We start from the raw sequence: 18,748 nt of genomic DNA on the forward strand, positions 1-18,748 counted from the left end.
ACTTGAAGCAAGTCCACCTCTCATTCAGCAACACACTTGTGTTGAAGAGGCTTTGCCTGCACCTCCCTTGTGTAGGCTTACAGAATAGTGACTCATTAAACACTTGGGCATATTTCTTACCCTAGATTAGAGGAAAATGTTTCCTTTGATAAAAGAAGGTGAGTTTGCTACACCTGAAAATGAAGTGAAACAGTCAAAAGCTTATTTATCACAGCATGATTCTTTATTGACCAGTGAGTTTTTTAATATACAAGAAGAATAGTTCTGGACTGATTTTGTTTCTATACAGAGAGTACTTCCTAGCCCCTGCTTTTTTGAATGCCATCCTTCGTTTTCTGTTGTTACAGAGTACTGAAATACAAAATTTAATACTATGTGAACAATTTCGACAGAATATTTAATAAAAAGGGAGTAAAAAGTTTAACACTTTTAAAAAAAAGCAATATAAAAAACTGCATTAGGAGTACAATGCAGGCCCATCCAATTGTCCAGTGTGTAGTATGAGTTATTCATTTTCTCCTGTAACAAAGAGGTGCACGTTTTTCTTAGACTGCAGCATTTGAGCTGTGCGATCTATGCCAACCACTGCAGCCAATTTCTGAGCATCATACTTGGAGTAGAGCACAGTACAAGTCCAAGTAGCATCCACTCCATTGTCTGTGGCCTTCATCATGTTACAAATCTCACTGTAGAAGTGGGAGTATGTTGGTAGCTCATAGAAAATGAGGTTCCTAATGCCTTTTATTGTATACCTGTATTAGGAAAAAGCAAAGAAGTAAATTTGTTGCCAATTTTTACAAAATGTGAATGTTAAACCACCAGTCTTGTTCAGTTCTTCCAATTTCCATCAACTTCAGTGCTCATCAGTTGTAACTCAACTCTACAAACCCTCTGTCATGGACTGAAGACTAAATAGAGAAGCAAAATTTACCGGGTAAATCTAACACTGTCAGGCACAATGACTTCCTCTAAAGTGCTGATCACCACCAACTTATGTAGTAGTCAGCCTCTTTAGCCTGGATTTTAAGACAGTGAAGCCTGATCAGACTAAGACTCATGAAACTTTTTGTACTTGCCAAAACATCTTCTGCTAATAGAAAAAATCCTCTTCCATTAGGAACTTGTAAACAGCTCCAGTCAGGATGTAGCAAATTTTCCACGTGGCCTCAGTTTGCCGTACTGCATTATTGAATCAATTACACACCCTTTTCCAAAATTTTATGCAACTACTGTGGCACAGATGAACACAAATAAAAGGCCCAATGAATCCCATTTGCGGGCTATATCATCCTGTCCTGACATCAGTGGAACTTGGCAGCACTTACCTTCCTGAATAAAGCTTGCACATACCCAAGTATTAAAGTCTCTGCAAAGGGACTGCTGACAACATGCAAAAACTTAAAAGTAAACTCAACAGATCTTTCTTCAGTCAAAGATGTCCTCTGAGAGATCCAACAGATTAAAAAATCAGTATAGTCCATCTATGATCAAGGTCAGAATCAGCCTTCAAAACAGCACACATCCAACTCAAGAGGGAAAACTCAGTCCACAATTTACCTTTTGTAAAAGTGGAAGCGCTCAGTGAACAATAAAAACTGCTTCTCTCCCTTGAGAAAGAACCGCCTTGCTCTGCAGACAGCAGCCTTTTTAGTGTATTCACAAATGTGAGTAAAATTCAGGTCCTCTTTCTTGAAGTAATTTCGAAGACGCACGTAGTCAAAGTATGATGGGACGTAAATGAGCGTGTGTGACATGATGGCATCGCGGTACTCGGGCAAGACTTTGTCGATGAAAAACTGAAACCTCAGTTAAGAAAATAAGTATGTTGTAGCCAGAGTTAACATTTAGCTTTCTGATACTGACATGACCTCAAACATAAATACCATCCTACAACAGACTACAGAAGGTTTTCTACACATTTTTCCTTTTTTTAACTTCATAGGATTTCTACATGCATAGAGGATAAAAAGCTTCATCAGTACTATGCAATCATGGCAGACACTGATATTCCTTTCCCAGACTTTATTCTCATGTGCCTTTGGGAAGGAGAAGGCCAGTATTCCCCTCCATGTGTGCAGAGCCCAGCCTGCACCTGAGGACTAATAAAGGCATCCTACTTGTGGTGAAAACACAGTGTGCTCTGCAGGGAACAGTATGCTCCGCTAAACCCAAAACTGCAGTCATTAGAGCACAGCAAAACAGTCTGAAACACACAGTACCTTGCATCTATTACAGAAGTTGCACTTTCAGCTTCTAATCTCCGAAAAACATGAGGAAGTTGGACCACAACGTGGCTAATGGAGCCAACGAGCGGCACGTTGCGGACGGCCACCTGCGAGAAGAAAGTAGGATGTTAAGGGAAGCAGCATGCCAAAGGCAGCCAGCTTTCTGCTTGGAACTCACATCTGCCAGAGGTGCACAGGGCTGTTTTTAGGAAAGCTCCAATACAAAAGTACTGTCATGTATACACATACTGGATCTGCTAAATACACAATGACTACTAATGCCCTGACTTCGATATATTTGAGATGATCTACTAAGGTTTTTACTCTTCCTTTTTCTTTCAAAGTACTAATAATTCATGCTTCTTATACAGTAGGAGATTAAAAAAAAAAAAAAAGGAAGCAGGTAAACCCTTCATTTAACAAAATAAATAAAACAAGATAACTTCTGTGTGTCAAATTAAGAAAAAAACCAAGTCTGATTTCTGACATAAAACAGCAGTTATCCATGAAAGAAAAGGATCAAATAAGCATGGCTGCATAAAGAGTAGTTCTTCATGCCTCTGGCACAGCATGTAGCGTCATGGAGAATCAGACTGCATTACTTGGGTAAGTGAAATTATTGGCACAGTCTTTAAGCAACTGAGTTATGGAATTTTTCTGCGTGTTGGGTTTTCTGTTCCTCTCCCCCTCCCTTCTGTCAGCATTAGGAGAAATCTTTCAGCTCATCTGTGAGCTCACCTGCCCAACGTAATTGAAGCAGTGTTTGTTGAAGACAGAGTTGATCTGGGGGTCCTGAAGGGCACTGAACAGCAGCGTCTGCCGGTAGTATTTGGACCAGTTGTTGAGGTTCAGCATTCGCACTCGGGAAAAGTCTACCCCGTGGGAATCCAGAGGCAGCAGGTTAATGTGCTTCATCAGGTGCTACACAGACAGATGGAAACACATCACTACTGACATCCCTGCACCCTGCTTGCAAAAGCCTGAACTGCATCGAGAAAGAGGGCAGGGACCAGCAAGACAGCAGAGCATATAAAACACCAGCAACTCCCAAGACAAGACTGTCTGGAATTTATTGACCACAGCAAGAGTAATTTACTTGATTTTCTGCCACAGAACTGAAAGCTACCATCTCTTTAGTCACCAGTAACAGTAACCTTTGCTTCCAATTTTCTCCTTGGGGCAAGTATAATGGATTTGTTTGTATTAAAGTCAATGGGCCCAAGGTTTCTGAGCTAAAAGAAGCCCAAGTGCAGTTCAGCTCCCATCACATTCAGGGAGAATTTGGGTGCGTGTGAAGAAATTCAGCTCATTTTTCCCTCAGGGAATGATGCCTAGGACTGGCATCCCTACCACCACATGGCAGGCAGTTGCACCTAAAGGGAAAAACAGGAAACAGGCTCCAGTACTCATTCTTTGCACATCACGTAGATTCATATGCCCTTTCTGGGACTCATGAGGAAAGAAGACACCTTCTGGACTCATTTAAAATGCACAGTAACATCATACAGTCAAAATGCCTGGTCCAGGGACTTCAAAGGTGTTTCTGTGTGGGAAGAAAATCCCCATCCTTTCTGTCCTGAAAACTTTGATTAACCAAAAGCCAAAAAGCACAGGTACTACCACATATTAGCCACAATCCAAAAGCTCTGTTTTCATTAAATGTACACAAAAACGTTCATACTGTTTAACTATGGACTTGACTAAGGTTTAGTATCTTGGCAGTCAATGGAGACATGCAGCAGCTCTTATTGCTTTCTGGGGGAACCTGAATTAGGTTGTAAAGACTCCTCACATGGTTGCAATCTGACTGAGACATTGGGCAGTCAGACAGCTGGCATATTTTCTCCTAGATGTGATTAAAAGAATCATCACTATCTCATCCTGCAAGATAATTAAAACTGTCCAAAAAATATCTCTGATGAAATATACCACTAAGATTTATAAAGAACGGGTGCTGAATACTACCAAAATCTGTAGAAAGAATATTCTTAGTATAAGGAAAGTATCAGAGTGGTGGGAGAAAAAGGAACAAACATACATGTCTGGAATCAAGTCAATAAAAAACAGTAATACTGCTCACTGCCAAAACTGAGTTACACCAGACTAACAAGACACAGTACAACACAAAAATGAATACATACGGAAGACGCACCAGAACGTGTTCCCAGTTCTGCATCAGGTAAATATCTGCTTGATCAATTATGAGAATTTCTATTGATGACAGGAAATCAAAATCTCTCTTCTTCTCCCCCTCTGTGCCAATAACAGTCCTCATCCCCAGGGGAGAGGCAATGATGATGTCTGATGAGTAAAATGGTGCATACAGCCTCATACTCTTCTGGAGAATTGCAACCCCTGTCCAACAACAACCAATGGCAAATTGTTAGTTAAGATCAATTATCAACCGTATTCTTCTAGCAGGCTCTGTAACAGTAACTCCCTACACCTCCTCTCCCTTGACACATACTGATGATAATAGCTTGGACACAACTAATCTGTCGGTAACTCTTCTGTCCTCAAAAAGTACTTACCCACTCTACCCCCATTTGTCCAGCATTTGGAAAATTTTCACGAAATTCAGCAAAGTCTTTTAGTAGTACTTTTTTCCAGATTTCTCAAAACCTGGACAAAATTTTTTGACTGAAACATATTTTTTTTGTGATATTTTTTCTGCTAAACAGGGGGATGAGAGGGCTGAAGTACTTCAGGAAAAAAAAAAAGCCAGAAATTATTAACTACTCCTTTCACCCTAAATCCTAAACTTTGGTCTCTGCCTTTAGTTACTGTTATTTTAATCTGTCATGAAAGATTTCGTGCGGACCTCTTGACTATATAACTCCCTTTATTGAGAGAGCTGCAAGATTTGCTACTAAACCACAAAGGTAAAGGTTCTTCATATTACAATGACCAATGTATGACCAGTTTTGTACGTTGCCTGCCACTGCTTCTCACACCATATGCTGCAGGGTACATGCTGATGCAGCTTATGCATCACCTCTCATGTTATAGACAGGAAAGGGAAGGAATCAAAGGAGTTTGTGTCATAACTACCTGGCAATATTGCTAGAACCCAGTTTTCTGATCTTAAAAATCCAGCTAGTCCAGACCACATTCAAACGACCCCTACAGTCTGCCCAACAAAGGAGTCTCTCCAACTTCTTTCTCTGTCTCTGTGAAGCCAACTATCACAAGTACAACTGAAGAATTTCACACAGACAGACAGTGGTGGGGGTCCCTACTGCTATTTTAACCCAATGGCAAAAAAGAAAAAAAAAAAGAAAAAAAGAAAGGTACAATTGGTTGAATTTCCAGGAAGAAGATATCACTTGTCAGAACATATACACAGCTTAGCAACATCAAGTCTTTTTTCTGTTTAAAAATGTGAAAGAGTGGTTTCAGTAAGGCATAACAAATTTGGTTTAAATTAGATCTTTGTGCAGAAGTAACAGGGTGTGAGGCACAGTAAGAAAGAGAAATTTTTCTGCTTCTATGATTTGCTTCTCAAGCAACAGCACTGAAAGTTTGTTCAAGCATTTCTTAACACCTAGTAAGTGGAACAAGCAGACTGCGTTATGGGAGAAGACTGAAAGGAAAATTATTATGCTACTGAAAGTAAGATGCTCTCAGCCTGAGAGATATTCACTGGGGAAGGAAGAAAGAAAGACTGAGTGTGACCTGCTTGTAATCTTCATTACATTTCTTGGGGTGCCAATTTATCTTCTGAGGCGCAATATTTCAAAAGCCTCTGATCTGTCAAGTTAAGTTAAAAAAACTGCCTTCTCATCTTGGCAGCTCCAGGAACCAAGCCACTAGCTAATTCTCTGCATACTGAGTTACTAAACAGCATAAGATTACAATATTATGAAACAGTCTCAAATTTGCTGCTGGTCCAACACTCCTACTTGCTGCCTCCCTTGCTTTTCATGAAAACCACGGGAAAAAAAGCAGAAAACTGCTTTGCTCAGTATTGAGCTTTAAGTTTGTTCCAACCATTACCAATTACAAGAGACATTGTGAACAGGCTGATTAAACCCCAAAGATTTTTTTTTATAACATGAAAGACTTTGCTGCATAATCAAGGCTATCTTCAAAATGAGGTGTGGGCAGTCCTTCTAGAATAAAGCAGTCATTGCATTTTAAATGATTCTGAACTTGATGCAAAAATAATTACTTTTCTAATTTCTCCTCCTTTTTAAGTTCTGGCAAGGCAAGAAAGATTTTCAGAAAAATCCAACTTGCCAGTGCAAAAACAGCAGGAATACCAAAGAGCCTAGAATCTCGCCAGAACTTCAGCCCTGATAGTTCCTAGACATTTGGGAAGATCTTGTTACTTCACAGTTCTTTCCAAGCTAAAACCTCTCTGTTCAGTAGGTCATTACCAATTCTGAAGTGGTCATCAATGTTGCCAGCAAAGACGGCTTCATAATCTTCAGGTCTTTTCAGGTTGGGGGGCTTCTCTTCCGGGTCAGAGCCAAACTCCCCTTTGAAGCGTTTTTTATTACTTACATCTATTTTTTTTTTGTCATTCACTTCAAGAAGATTGATGAAAATATGCACAATTCGCAGAGCACATTCCCTGAAGGGCACTATAATCAGCACCTGCACAGATCAATAGTTACAACAGAATAACCCATAAAATATGAAGACTTGCAGTTAACTGTACGTTAAATTATTTTTTTTACTTGGATATGCCACCAGGGGGCATCCCAACAATCAAAACAAATCTGACATGCAGTGGGGAAGGAGGATACAATGGGATGCAGTGTGCTCATGAACTGGTACTGGCCAGCAGCTCATCTTGGTTCCTCATCTCACACCCAGGATACCATACAGGGGAACTGAAAACTAAGCATGTTCTCCTGTTCCCCCTTGCCCCCAGGCAAGCAAGAGCTCTCACGATACAGAGATGGGGTCAATGGCTGGCTTCTGGGTGAGTGGCAACAGTCTCTGCACAGAAATATAGATGTCTAACAGGAGAGTCAACACAGAAACCAAAGCCATTGGCCAGGTGTGCAGCAAACACTAAAACCCGACTCTGGAATTGTTCAACAGGCAGCTGGCACACGAGTGACAGGCTGGCCATAGTTGAATCCTCCTGGTTATCAACTAGAGGATGCTGTGAATCCAGGGAGGACTGGTTTGGGGTCCACTCCCCCAGTTATGACAGGTGGCCTTGACAATGGGATTCCCTGAGGTCTCCCAGGTACAGAAAGATCCTTCCATGCAGGCAAGTCCTTACAAGTGCATAAAGACAAAAAAAATTCTGGCACAAACCACACTGGGTGACAGCCTACACTACCTGCACTAATGGTGAAGATTGATGTGGAAGCACCTGTCTGTGCTAGTAGATTTAGATATGGAAGCAGGAGAAGGTAACAGCCTGTAGCGATATGGGGACAAACAAAGAGGTAAGTCAAACTCATGGCTCGGCACAGAGACAGGCTGGTTAACAACCCCATGACCACTGGTTCTTGCAGGGCACTTGCCCTGGCCATAGAGGACAACTTTTGGGCACGATAAAGGGATGTGGAAAGCCACATGCCCAGAAACATGTCACGTGAGGGAGCAGCAACAGAAATACTTCTGTATAAACTACCAGGATGTTTGTACAGGCAGCCAGGATGGGGACTGGGGAATCATGTTAATGGAGCTCTCTTACCTTAGGCCTAGTGAGCCCCTGATCCCTGTAGTCATCTGTGTCGGACCCTGGCTTTCGGTCTCTTCGCTTGGCATTGTTGCTGAGCACCTGGGCATTTGCCTTCAGAACATGGTTCAAGGCATGCAGGCAGTAAGCATGCCGGATTTCTTCTCCATTTGTTAAAGCATTTCTTTCTGGATAGAACAAGTCCCGGTATGTATTCATGATACAGAAGAGGTCTCTTTGCAACGGGGTAAAAGGGGAATCGCTTGGTTTGTTCACCGAGGAGAGAAATTGTTTATTCACTTTTGGCCAAGTGGACTCTAAAGGCTTGTGGAGATAAAGCTGTTTCACATCAACTTCTTTGTCTGCTTTCAAAGTTTTATGTTTCTCCAAAGTGGAAGAAAAAGTTAGTTGGCCCAGTCTTGGCCACTGAAAAGAAAAAGCCAACAACGAAGAGGAGTCATATGTACCCAACTTCATATACTTAAAGGCATGTCACCAGAGCTGACAGTTTAATCAAGTTCATGAAATTTCAGAAATTACCTTTTCATAATATAAGTTGAACCCTTTTTTTCAATATACAATCTCTTTTAGAGTCTGCCAGGGCAAATAACAATAAACTTGAGCTCAGTGGATCTGGATGGATCTTACAGTGATGTGTCTATAACTGTTCTCATTTTACAGAACACTGAGGAAGGATGCAATTTTCTGCCTAACCCACCCAGCAAATCAGTAGCTCAACCCAGGAAAAGATGAAAATCCTGGACTCCAACTACGTTTACCAATTGGCCACACTGAGGTACCTACATTATTTAAAGATGAAAACAAACCATTAGGGGCTAATCCCAGAAGTTGTGATTCAATTGCTAAATGAAATCTTGCTGGGTGTCTCTCTGATTTTGAGGGTAACAGCTATCAGTGTAAGAGGGAAAAATTCTAAGCCTTCTGCCATGCAAGCTGTTCCCAACTATCCCCTCCCCATAAAGTAGCTACACCACTTTAAGCAAAGATATATCATGCACTTCTTCAGGTGGCACTGGTAATTTTGCCCACCATATTCTAAAAAAGAAAAAAGTAAATTAAACTTTTTTAAAAAAATCACAGCTTTCTCTCTGACTAACTAACCATTGGATATCTTCCAATGAATGTCACCCAGCATATGGCTGACCAGAATGTAAGGCAACTCTCCAAAACAAAATCAGATGTGAAAAAGTTAGGAAGCAAGGATTTGTCTAAAAATGAGTATTTTGAAAACCAATATTCTCTGTTAAGCAATGAGGTGGCTTTCTGGTACCGTAATTCACATATTATTCACATATTATTGCCAGAATTAACAATATAAGTATTAATTTCCCCTTCACCGGCTTGTCAATGCCACCCTGAAGCAAGAATGTGAAAATGCATCACAAGTACTTATAAAATAGCACATGGTCACCTCACAGGTTAAGCTGCAGAGCGCATCCCTGGCATCATGCTGTCAACACTCAGAAACAAGCCCTGTTTCTACTCTATGTCAAGGTTTTGGGACTACAGATCAAACTCTACAGCTATATGTTTCAGATGTGTCACCATGTGCCTACAGAACAAGGGACTTCAGATTTCAACTCTTGCACAGCACTAAGTGCATAAGAAAACAGTTCAACAACAACAGTGACAAAATCTTGATATTTCCAGTGCCAACAGCTACTAATAACAATTAGAATCTACTTAATTTTTATATAAAAAAGGATTATTTTAATCCAGGCATCTTTAGGAACTCTGTAAGGGTACAGAACACTATTACCTGGCTTTGACTTGAAGTTTTGGGAAGGGTAGACATTTTCTCTATTTCTTTTTCTTCAAGTTCTTTGTCCTTATGCTGTTTAAATGGATCTATTTATAATAAAAACAAAAAAATAGCCTGAGAACTATTGCAGCTAATAGTGGAATCAAGTTTCAGAATGGATTTGCAAATGAGACGAACATTTTCCATGCTGAAATACCACAATTAAAACTAGTTATTTCAAAGCATTTGGAGATGAGAGAAAGGATGTCAAATTCTCTCTACAGGAACAGAGGGAACAGATTTGACAGATTGCTTTTAAAAAAGAAAAAGAAGCAGTTAGGGAAGTACTAGAATTTTCAAGCACAAAACAAATGTTGGACAGGAAACCAGTATGTAGTAGAAAACACTGTGACAATTTTTTGCCTTTAGCTTGAACACATCCATCGCTTGCAGGTGAAAAAGGCTGTCAATAGTAAAGTCCCAAGTGAACTTACTGCCCTTCCTAATTTATAAACAGTTCTGCCCAGGGCTTTGGCCAGTGATATGAACACAGTTTGTAATAAAGTATGAAAATATTAGGGGGGTTATGGAGAAGGGAGGAAAAAATTGCCTGAAGTGAGCAGAAGTCTGATTTATCTAATCAGCATTTCTTTTTGAAAAGGAAAGGAGAGGCAAATAACTGTTAAGTCATATTACATTCAAAGACACTGGCACACACAAAGTCACATGCAAAGCTTATTTTGAAAGCCAAGCCCTGCTTGCAGCACAGCAGCACTCGCTGCATAAAGAAAACTAATTAGGAACACTAGTGCTTGCCAACAAATATCCAGCCCACATACAAGTTATCCAGGCAAAAGTCAAGACATTTGCTAATCATGACATTGTTGAGAAAATCTTCCCAGCAACACAAATGAACAGAGTATCAGTACTACAGGCTCGCTTCTCGGTTGAGTTTTACTGATTCCAGCATTTTTCAGACAAAGTAGAGGGAAGAATGGGATGCATTTTCAGGACTCCTAGTGACCTCAAGGCCAGAGTAGAAATTCATCCCCTTTCTGTTATCTTAGGTGACTCGTTTTCTGTAGTAGATTATAAAGACACTTCCAAGCTACAAGAACCCACTGAGAAGTAGTGCATCATTTATAGGTGGAACAAAGCTCTTAGGATACTTAGCATGCAGCTGGAGAACTACAATTCTCATTAAAATGCAATGCCAACAGCCTAAGTAAGTCATATTCTTATGGTAACAAGAACGAGCTGTTTTTTCTATCACATGGCCCTTTGATGCTTCCACACATTTCATGTATCAACCAGGCTGCCTCCCAGATCTAATGTCAGCTGCTGCTCCAAGATGACAAGCCAGCATCACTAGGGATGCTACAAACATATTTCTCTCTCTCAAACTATGCCATCTTATATTAAAGCCACAGAGCATAAAATATGAGCAGAAGCTCGGCAAGTGCCAGTGTATGGGATATCGCTGAGCGATCACACACCTGTGCAACTTATTTGTATTACATATGCTGGGATGACTCCAACACTGGAGCTCAGATGCACCCAGATTCTGGGCTACACCTTAAAAGACACCACGCATGCTCCACTGATGGCTCATACCTTCCTGATCCTGGTGCAGTCAGACTCCTCTGCATAACCTTCAAAATTCTGAGAGCCCAGAGCATTTGTCTAAATGACTGTGGTTGCACCAAGCTTCTCAGAATCTCACCTCTAACTCCACTGAGTTGTGAAGGATGCCCTCACAGGTCAGCTTTGTGATTATCTCCTGTGCTGTTTGTGCCAAAAATATCTTCCATAGACAAGTGCAGGCTTGCAGAGCCCTTCGTATTACACTGGCTTTTAAAACTACTGTTAAAGCAACAGAACAAGATATAACACCCTCCACACACATTTCTGGATCTTCATACTTCAAGCTTTATCGGTCACAGCAGAAACCATGTGTGAATCCCAGTCCACAGGGGCTCCAGAAATCAAACGGTTCAGCTACACAACTGCATTCCTTATGGAACCAGCTCACACATGGGCAATGCAATGAATAATGCAGTGCAAGAACTTGGAAACTATACAGAGTATCCTTAAGGCGTTTGATAATTTAAACATGTTTACAGATACTCTTCTAAATGCAGATCCCTAAACACAAACACACTACCTTCTGAAAAAGCTTGCGAAGAACTTCTGTCTCTTGTATCTGCATTGCAATCTCCACTCTCCTCTTCCATGAAATTGGTTTCCAAGCTAAATTCAGATTCGTGTTTCACATCAGTAAACTCCTCAATTAGTCCATGACGTGGGTCACAAGAGGTATCTGCGCCACCATCCTGCTCCTGGCCGAGTGTCTGCTCTGCTGTGCCTGTAGTTGTCAAGGGAGAAATGGGTTATTTTCTCCTGGAAAAGTTACTGTCTGTAGATGTTGTTCACTCTGAGTTACTGATCTTTTTCTCCCAATACTCTATCAAAAAAGATAAAAGCAGGCTTTGTATTCTACAATAAAGATGGCTTTTGGCTAGCATGCCAAATGTTACATAATACAAAATGTGCTTCCCCAGAGAAAATTAAAAAAGTAATCTCTTTGATGAATAAAACTTTTAGTTTCCAAAGACCCCAAGTAACTGGAAATAATTAAAACTTGACTCCTCTCTCCCTGCATTTTTTTGCAGACTTCATAAATGAGGATACCTCATCATAAAGGTAGAGGTTTTCTCCAAGTTTACATACTCTTTCCTCTGTTATGAGGCAAACCTTTCCCTCCTCTCAGTGGCAGCAGCCAAGCCAGATGCTGCTCAAGAGAACAGCTTGTGTCTCCCATGAGTGGGTGAGAACCCCTGGTATGCTGCTCCATGTGGTTTTCCCCTGTGCTGCCGCACAAACAACATCTGAGGAAGCAGCAGTGGGCTGTCTGACAGAAAATGAGCACAGCTACCCTTTCCCCTGCTAAATCCTTCAGCAGTTGCTGCTCCCACCCACACAGAGGCAATGCAGCAACAGAGTCTCCAAGGCAGAAGAGCACCCAGCCAACAAGCCAGTCTACACCAGGATCCTGGCTAAAACCATACGTTACTCAAACATTTACCAAAGCATGGGAAAAGACAAACTACCTGCTTCTTCCTCTGGTACATCATTCTTATCTTCTTCACCTCCATCTGCTTCTCCAGTCTCCTGGGATCCTTCACTGTCCATTTCTGCCTCACTTTCCCCAGCTTCTTCTGATTCACTTTCATCTTCCTCTTCCTCACTCTCAGACTCAGGAGAGGTCTTCAGGGTAGCCAGCAGCTTATGATATACAGACACCTGTTCTACTTCAGTCTCTGAATCGCTTTCTGCACTTGATTTATCAGAATTCTCAGACTTGAAAGGAAAACAAGAGTGTAACAGCAACAACAGTAACAATTAGGCAGCAGGCAATTACCCTTACTTCTACTTCCATCGTTATGTTTCCCCTCTCCCATGCAACCCTTATGCAGATGCAAAGGAATTTTTCAAAAGCCACCATTTTATGCCATCAGTTATGCTGGACACCTCCATTTAGATCTTGAAAGCATCTTGGGAGACAGCCTGAAGTGCCTTGTTCTGCACGGATTTGACTTGGAGCATTACAAAATCCGGTTCTTTCAGTCTCAAAAAAGTGAGGGCATTTGATCTCCACAGACAAGGTATTTACCGAACTAGCACTACTAAGAAAACCACTCAGAGATTGCAAATCGTAGAAGGGCACCCCTACAAGAGACAAGCACACTGGAAATGCTTCTGGCTTTCAAGAAGGTAAGTGAAATATCTGTCAGTTGACAATGGTTCCCCAGGGCATTGGTCAGGTTCGACCCAGTTGTACAGACCTACACTTCAAACAAGCCAGAGTCAGAGCCAGTTCTGTCCTGAGCATGCACGAGCCAGTGTCCAGATTATAGACAAAATTATAGTGAAACATGAATATAGGCGCAACATCATTTACTCCTTTCTTAATTCCTCTCAGCTCCAAAAGGAAAAAATCAGTACATACTGTATTAATGCTCAAAATTGCTGAAGGAAAAAAATGAAACAGTAATAAATTTTTCCACACTAAGACTCTGAAGTGTTTTATTAATTTGATGATAAAGAAGGTTACCAAATGCTGACTGAAAGGTAAAGCACTGGCAATCTGAAGAAGAGGAATGAGCATTAACATATTTCTTTGTTCAACAGAGAATGAAACATCTCCTAACTCATGCAACACTAAGTTTACTAACAATATTAAAACAACTTAAAGCATGACACAATTTTCACTGTAACTAAGTAATATGCAAAAAACCCAGGAACTGCTGTTATTTCCTGCTGCTTCTGCCCTCTTATGGTATTACAGTTTTGAGTTAGACATGGTAGAGAACAATTCAGAGCTACACAAAAATCACATTAATTTTTTTCTCCTAAATACTTGTTTTCTAAATGGAACACCTTAATCAGTCAGAATAACTTGGTAACACAAAATGCAAAGTTTTTCACTTCACTGAACTACACAAAGATAAAAGTAAGGAAAAAAAAATACATTACCAGTTCACATATTTGAGTAGCTTCTGGTCTTCCAGAAACCCTGAAAAGAAAGCACCGAAATATCTTACTCTGTCAGTGAAGTTCTATACAGGATGAAAGAGGTGAGGGGAAGAGTGAACGGATGAGTTTTACAACTTTAAAGAAGTTAAAAGAAAGTTTAAAACCAAAGCATCACATATTTGTCCCTAAGAAAACACTGCAACTAACCTTGAAGGGTCACCCTCTAAGATGATACTACACCCTGTACACGAAGCCTAAGTGCTCAAGCATTACAACAGATCAATAAAAGTTCTGAAGTAAAAGCCAGCTTTAATCAGAAGAAGGTGATAAAAGGAATTTAAAAGAAGCTAGCTACAAGGGTAGTTTTAACAAAGTTAACCAGAGCAAGAGCCTATCTTTAGCACTAAATATTGACCTATGAAGTGGGAAAAAGACAAACTACAGGAAAAACAGCCTTAATCAACCAGTGCTGGGACTGCAGTTCTGTAAACAAGACACCGTACACAAGCTAGGCTTAAACTAACCTCAACTACTTCAAAAAGATGCAGAGCCTTGAGTGGGACTGAGCGTCACTGCACAGCAGGACACTCTTCCCAGCAGGACAGGGCTCTGCCTTCCATCCCAAGCGACACAGACCAGGAGGGTCCCAGGGGACACACAAAGAATGGACCTTAACGCTATGTGCCTTCTCCTAAAGGCATACCTTAACCTGGTGACACAGCAATGTTTTCCTCGCAGGCTTCCAAGGCTTTACAGCAGCACCAGGTCACACAGCATCTGGACTGAGCAGCTCGCTCTTCACAAGTTTACACGGGGGCACCAAAGGACGGTGCCCTCTCTGACAGACGGGCATCCTGCCGAGGTCATGGCTTTTATCACACAGGTCTTCGGTGCTAAATTTTCACAGCCTGTGCGGCATCGGAAAGGGGCATGGAACAAACAGTGGGAAAGCTGGAGCCCTGACAAGCCAAGGGACGGGCCTGGAGTCAAACGGGAACCCAACTTCGCACTCCTCCGCTCCCTCATTCCTCTTGGCAGCCTCCGAGCTGCACCACAAGAACCTACGACATTTGTGACAAGAAAATCCGAGCCCAGACTTCCCGCCTTCCGTTCTCCTCTCGAGATTCCAGGCTTACGAGCGGCAGCGCACCATGCAGCCGCAATTCCCCTCCCTCCCTCGCTCCCACGGGTTCGCCCCACCCCGGCACTCACTTGTCGTAGAACGGGTGCTCCTCCCCGAACTCCCGTAGGTGCTTCTTCTGTTTCTTGCTCAGGCTGCGCAGCAGCTCCCGCCCGCTCCGCCGCTTCCCCATCCCGGCCCGGCTCCCTCCACGTGGGATGCCCCGCGCTGTACGGCGGCCCGGGCACGCCTCTGTCGCACAGCGGGGCGGTCCCCGCAGCCCGGCACCGCCCCGGTGCTGCCGGGGGCGGGTGTCTCATGCCCGGGGAAGGCGGGGCCGGGGGCGGCTGGAAGGAGCGGCGGAGGCCGGGGGTGAGCCCCACGGGCCGCGCCTCGCCCCGCCCGCCAGCGAGCCGTATGGGGAGCGGGGTGGGTGGTTGTGCCTGCGAGCCCCGCTGGGGAAGGCAAAATGCCGGCAGGGAACACTGGTCCCAGACTGTGTCCCAAACCCAGACCCAGTCCCGAAGATGCTCCCCGTGACCCCAAGCTTGGTACGGGCCGTGACGAGTTTCCGCTGCCGTAGCGGGGCTGAGGCCGCCGAGCAGCGTGTGCGGAGCGCAGCCGGTACCGCAGCCCCGCACTCCGCCAGCCCCGCTCAGCTCCGCCGTGCCCGGGGCTGCTTCCCCCCGGGCCACGCTCCCTCCAGCCGAAGGAGCGGCGATGGCTGCCCCGCACGGAGGGACGGGTGCTGATGAAGCCCAGGCTGTAATGAGAGTGGGCGGAGGGATGTTGAAGACCTTCTCCGTTTCTCTTTGCACTGCAAGCTTTTGTGTATAATTACCATAACATATATTTTATTATATGTATATTATTATATAATAAAGTATATTTTTTCCCGCGTACATTGGGGATATGATTGGATAAGCTTGGGCGTTTGTCCTGGAAATGGACACAGAAACGGTCCAGGTTGGAAGAGACCACAGGTCCAACCTGCCTGCTTAAGCGGGGTCGTCCTACAACACATTTGCACAGGGTTACATCCAGATTGTTTTTGAATATCTCCAGGGAGGGAGACTCCACAATCTTTCTGGGCAATCTGTTCCAGTGCTCAGTCACCAGAACAGCAAAGTTCTTATGTTCCGGTGGAACTTTGTGAGCATCAGTTTCTGCCAGTTGCCTCTTGTCCTATTGCTTGGCATCACCAAGAAGAGCCTGGATACATTCTCTTGGCACCCCTCCTTTAGATATTCATACACATTAATGAGGATGAGTCAATAAATCACAGAGAGGATGCTCTGAGCTTTACTGCAATGATGAAATTTTTTAATTCTCACAGCATGACAGATGAATGCAATGTCACTTCCAATCTCTAGCTACAGAAGCAGTGATGATCTAAATACAGTCTGATCCACCCTCTCCATACCTTGAGGAACACTGCAAATGGCCTATTCAGGTAGACACTACTTGAGGTCCAGCATCTTCCCCAGCTGACCCATGATCTGCAGTGCTTTGCTAAAAACTATGAATGTTCTGGGAAAACCTCTACAATAAACCTAGAGGAAGAGACCCAACAGAAGTACTTAAAGTTCAGACTGCTTTATTCTGAAAGGTAAAATCAAAAGCTCCAAATGAAACCACACTAAATTCTGGATCTTCAAATATCTTACTGCTGAATCTTACTGAACACTGCTTAAGGGTGAAGTAAAATACTTTTGTGTGCACAGAGATAAAACACTTCTATAGAAAACCACTTTACATCGTGTCAAATAAATTCTTGACTTTAAAGTTCTTTATATTCCTTACATCTCCGTGTTTCTGCATGATCTAGCAGAAACTCCTCTGGTCTTTAGTAAGGAGAGGCTATAAATGGTGTTGCTTTGTGCAAAGCACACACAGTAGGTTTCAGTTTGTCTCTGTGAGTACGAAAACTAAGTGAGAGCAAGGGAATTCCAAATAGGATGGAGGCAGAGAGTATTTTAGGGGAAAATGGTTTAGCAGCTGCTGATTGTAGCTTCTTGACTATCTTGACTTCTTGTCTATCTTGACTTGAGGGCATCCATGGATGTGACTGAAGCAAGGAAGCACAGTTAACTGCACTTCAGTTACACAGAAGCCTCAAGGAGTTGTTAATCCTGCTGTCTGCCCCTTCAATAAACCCCTGCGGTGTGGAGGAAATTGTCTTAATCCAATCCATTTTATTGACCCTCTTTACCCAGTTCCCCATAGCAAAGAGAGTCAGTGGCACTTGGCTGTGCCCAGCAGCAGAAATTCCCTTAGCAGGCTCTGTCAAAGCCAACATGTTATGTAACAACACTGACTAAAATAAACAATTTCCAACTACCAGGATTTTTATGTGGAGTTGGCAGCCATGCTAAGAGGAAAGATTTTGCCAGTCAATCCTACCTCTGTCAGGAGGAGGTTTATTTGTATGTTGCAAAATTGTTTTTTATCGGCTTCTGCAATTTGGCATCGGGAGACAGTAGGAAGAGCAGGAGTCTGCTCGGAGCTGAACTGTGAGAGCTCAGCAGCTCTTTGGGGAATGAATCTGGGTGCAGCTGCTAAGGCAGTGAGCAGTTGGAAACCTCCACATTCCTGTGTGTTTAAACAAAAAGGGGAAATAACAGGACCTTGGTGGCAGTAAGGTTATAGCTTGGACTTCAGCATTTTTTGTACACTCTTTCCAAAATTCTGGCTCTGATGATATTTCACAATATTCTGTGGAGTTTTGCTCTGCCTTTTTTTTCAGGAATTAAAAATGCATTAATCTCAGTCTTTTGTGATGCTCTGAATGCCAGCACTTGCTGCTGTGACCATTTAGTCACAACTGTTTTGACAATAACAGATGGTTTTTCTAGCAGTTTACAAGATTTGGGCCTGTAGCTTAATGTCTACTGTCACCCCCTTTTCCTTCATCTTGACTTCCATTTAACCCCTGAAACCAAAGAGACTCCAGGGATTGCTTCCTTCTTTCTGCTCAACTCCTCCCTCCCTCCTCCCCACACCTTGTGTGAGAAGGATCCTGCTTGGGCAGCATTTGGTGTTTAGGATTAAACTATTTAAAACACAGTGGTGCCATTTACAAGTGTCTTAAGAGACGTGCTCCCCAGAAGATTAACACCTCAGCTTCCCTGTGGTGAGGCACTGGCAGCAAAGCTGCACTGACACTGGTATCCCATGGACTGGAGAGCGTGTAACCACCTCGTGTTGCACGATAATCCTTTTCTTAAATTAGATCTCTCCACTTGAAAATTTTAAACCAAATCGCTAACTTAACTTGTATTTCTGAAGAAGTGAAGTCACATGTAAGTTACACTGGAGCTCCTAGTTGCTAACATGATAACATACCTCCAGTGTCTCTGATTCCAGCAATAATGCAGGAAAGAAAAGGAAGGTAAAAAGCTTGCGTTATTTGTAATCTGTTCTGCTGACCCAATTCTGTCAGCAGCCACAATTAAACCCTG

The 18,748-nt window shown here is 42.7% G+C and overlaps 1 protein-coding gene across 1 annotated transcript; it reads right to left on the reverse strand.

Annotated features, from left to right (window-relative positions):
* Window positions 1-200: 200 nt before the first annotated feature.
* UTP25 (UTP25, small subunit processor component) lies at window positions 201-15,542 on the reverse strand. Its single transcript, XM_027641633.1, has 12 exons — window positions 15,380-15,542; window positions 14,168-14,207; window positions 12,742-12,991; window positions 11,796-12,002; window positions 9,650-9,738; window positions 7,885-8,295; window positions 6,605-6,824; window positions 4,378-4,580; window positions 2,964-3,146; window positions 2,220-2,332; window positions 1,558-1,803; window positions 201-752 (listed from the first exon to the last, which is right to left on the reverse strand). The coding sequence occupies exons 1-12, from the start codon at window positions 15,478-15,480 to the stop codon at window positions 506-508; spliced, it is 2,310 nt and encodes a 769-aa protein (XP_027497434.1). The 5' UTR covers window positions 15,481-15,542; the 3' UTR covers window positions 201-505.
* Between the last annotated feature and the right edge of the window lie 3,206 nt (window positions 15,543-18,748).

This window comes from Corapipo altera, unplaced genomic scaffold (assembly GCF_003945725.1).
Source record: "Corapipo altera isolate COAL_440 unplaced genomic scaffold, ASM394572v1 48b, whole genome shotgun sequence".
NCBI lineage: Eukaryota > Metazoa > Chordata > Aves > Passeriformes > Pipridae > Corapipo > Corapipo altera.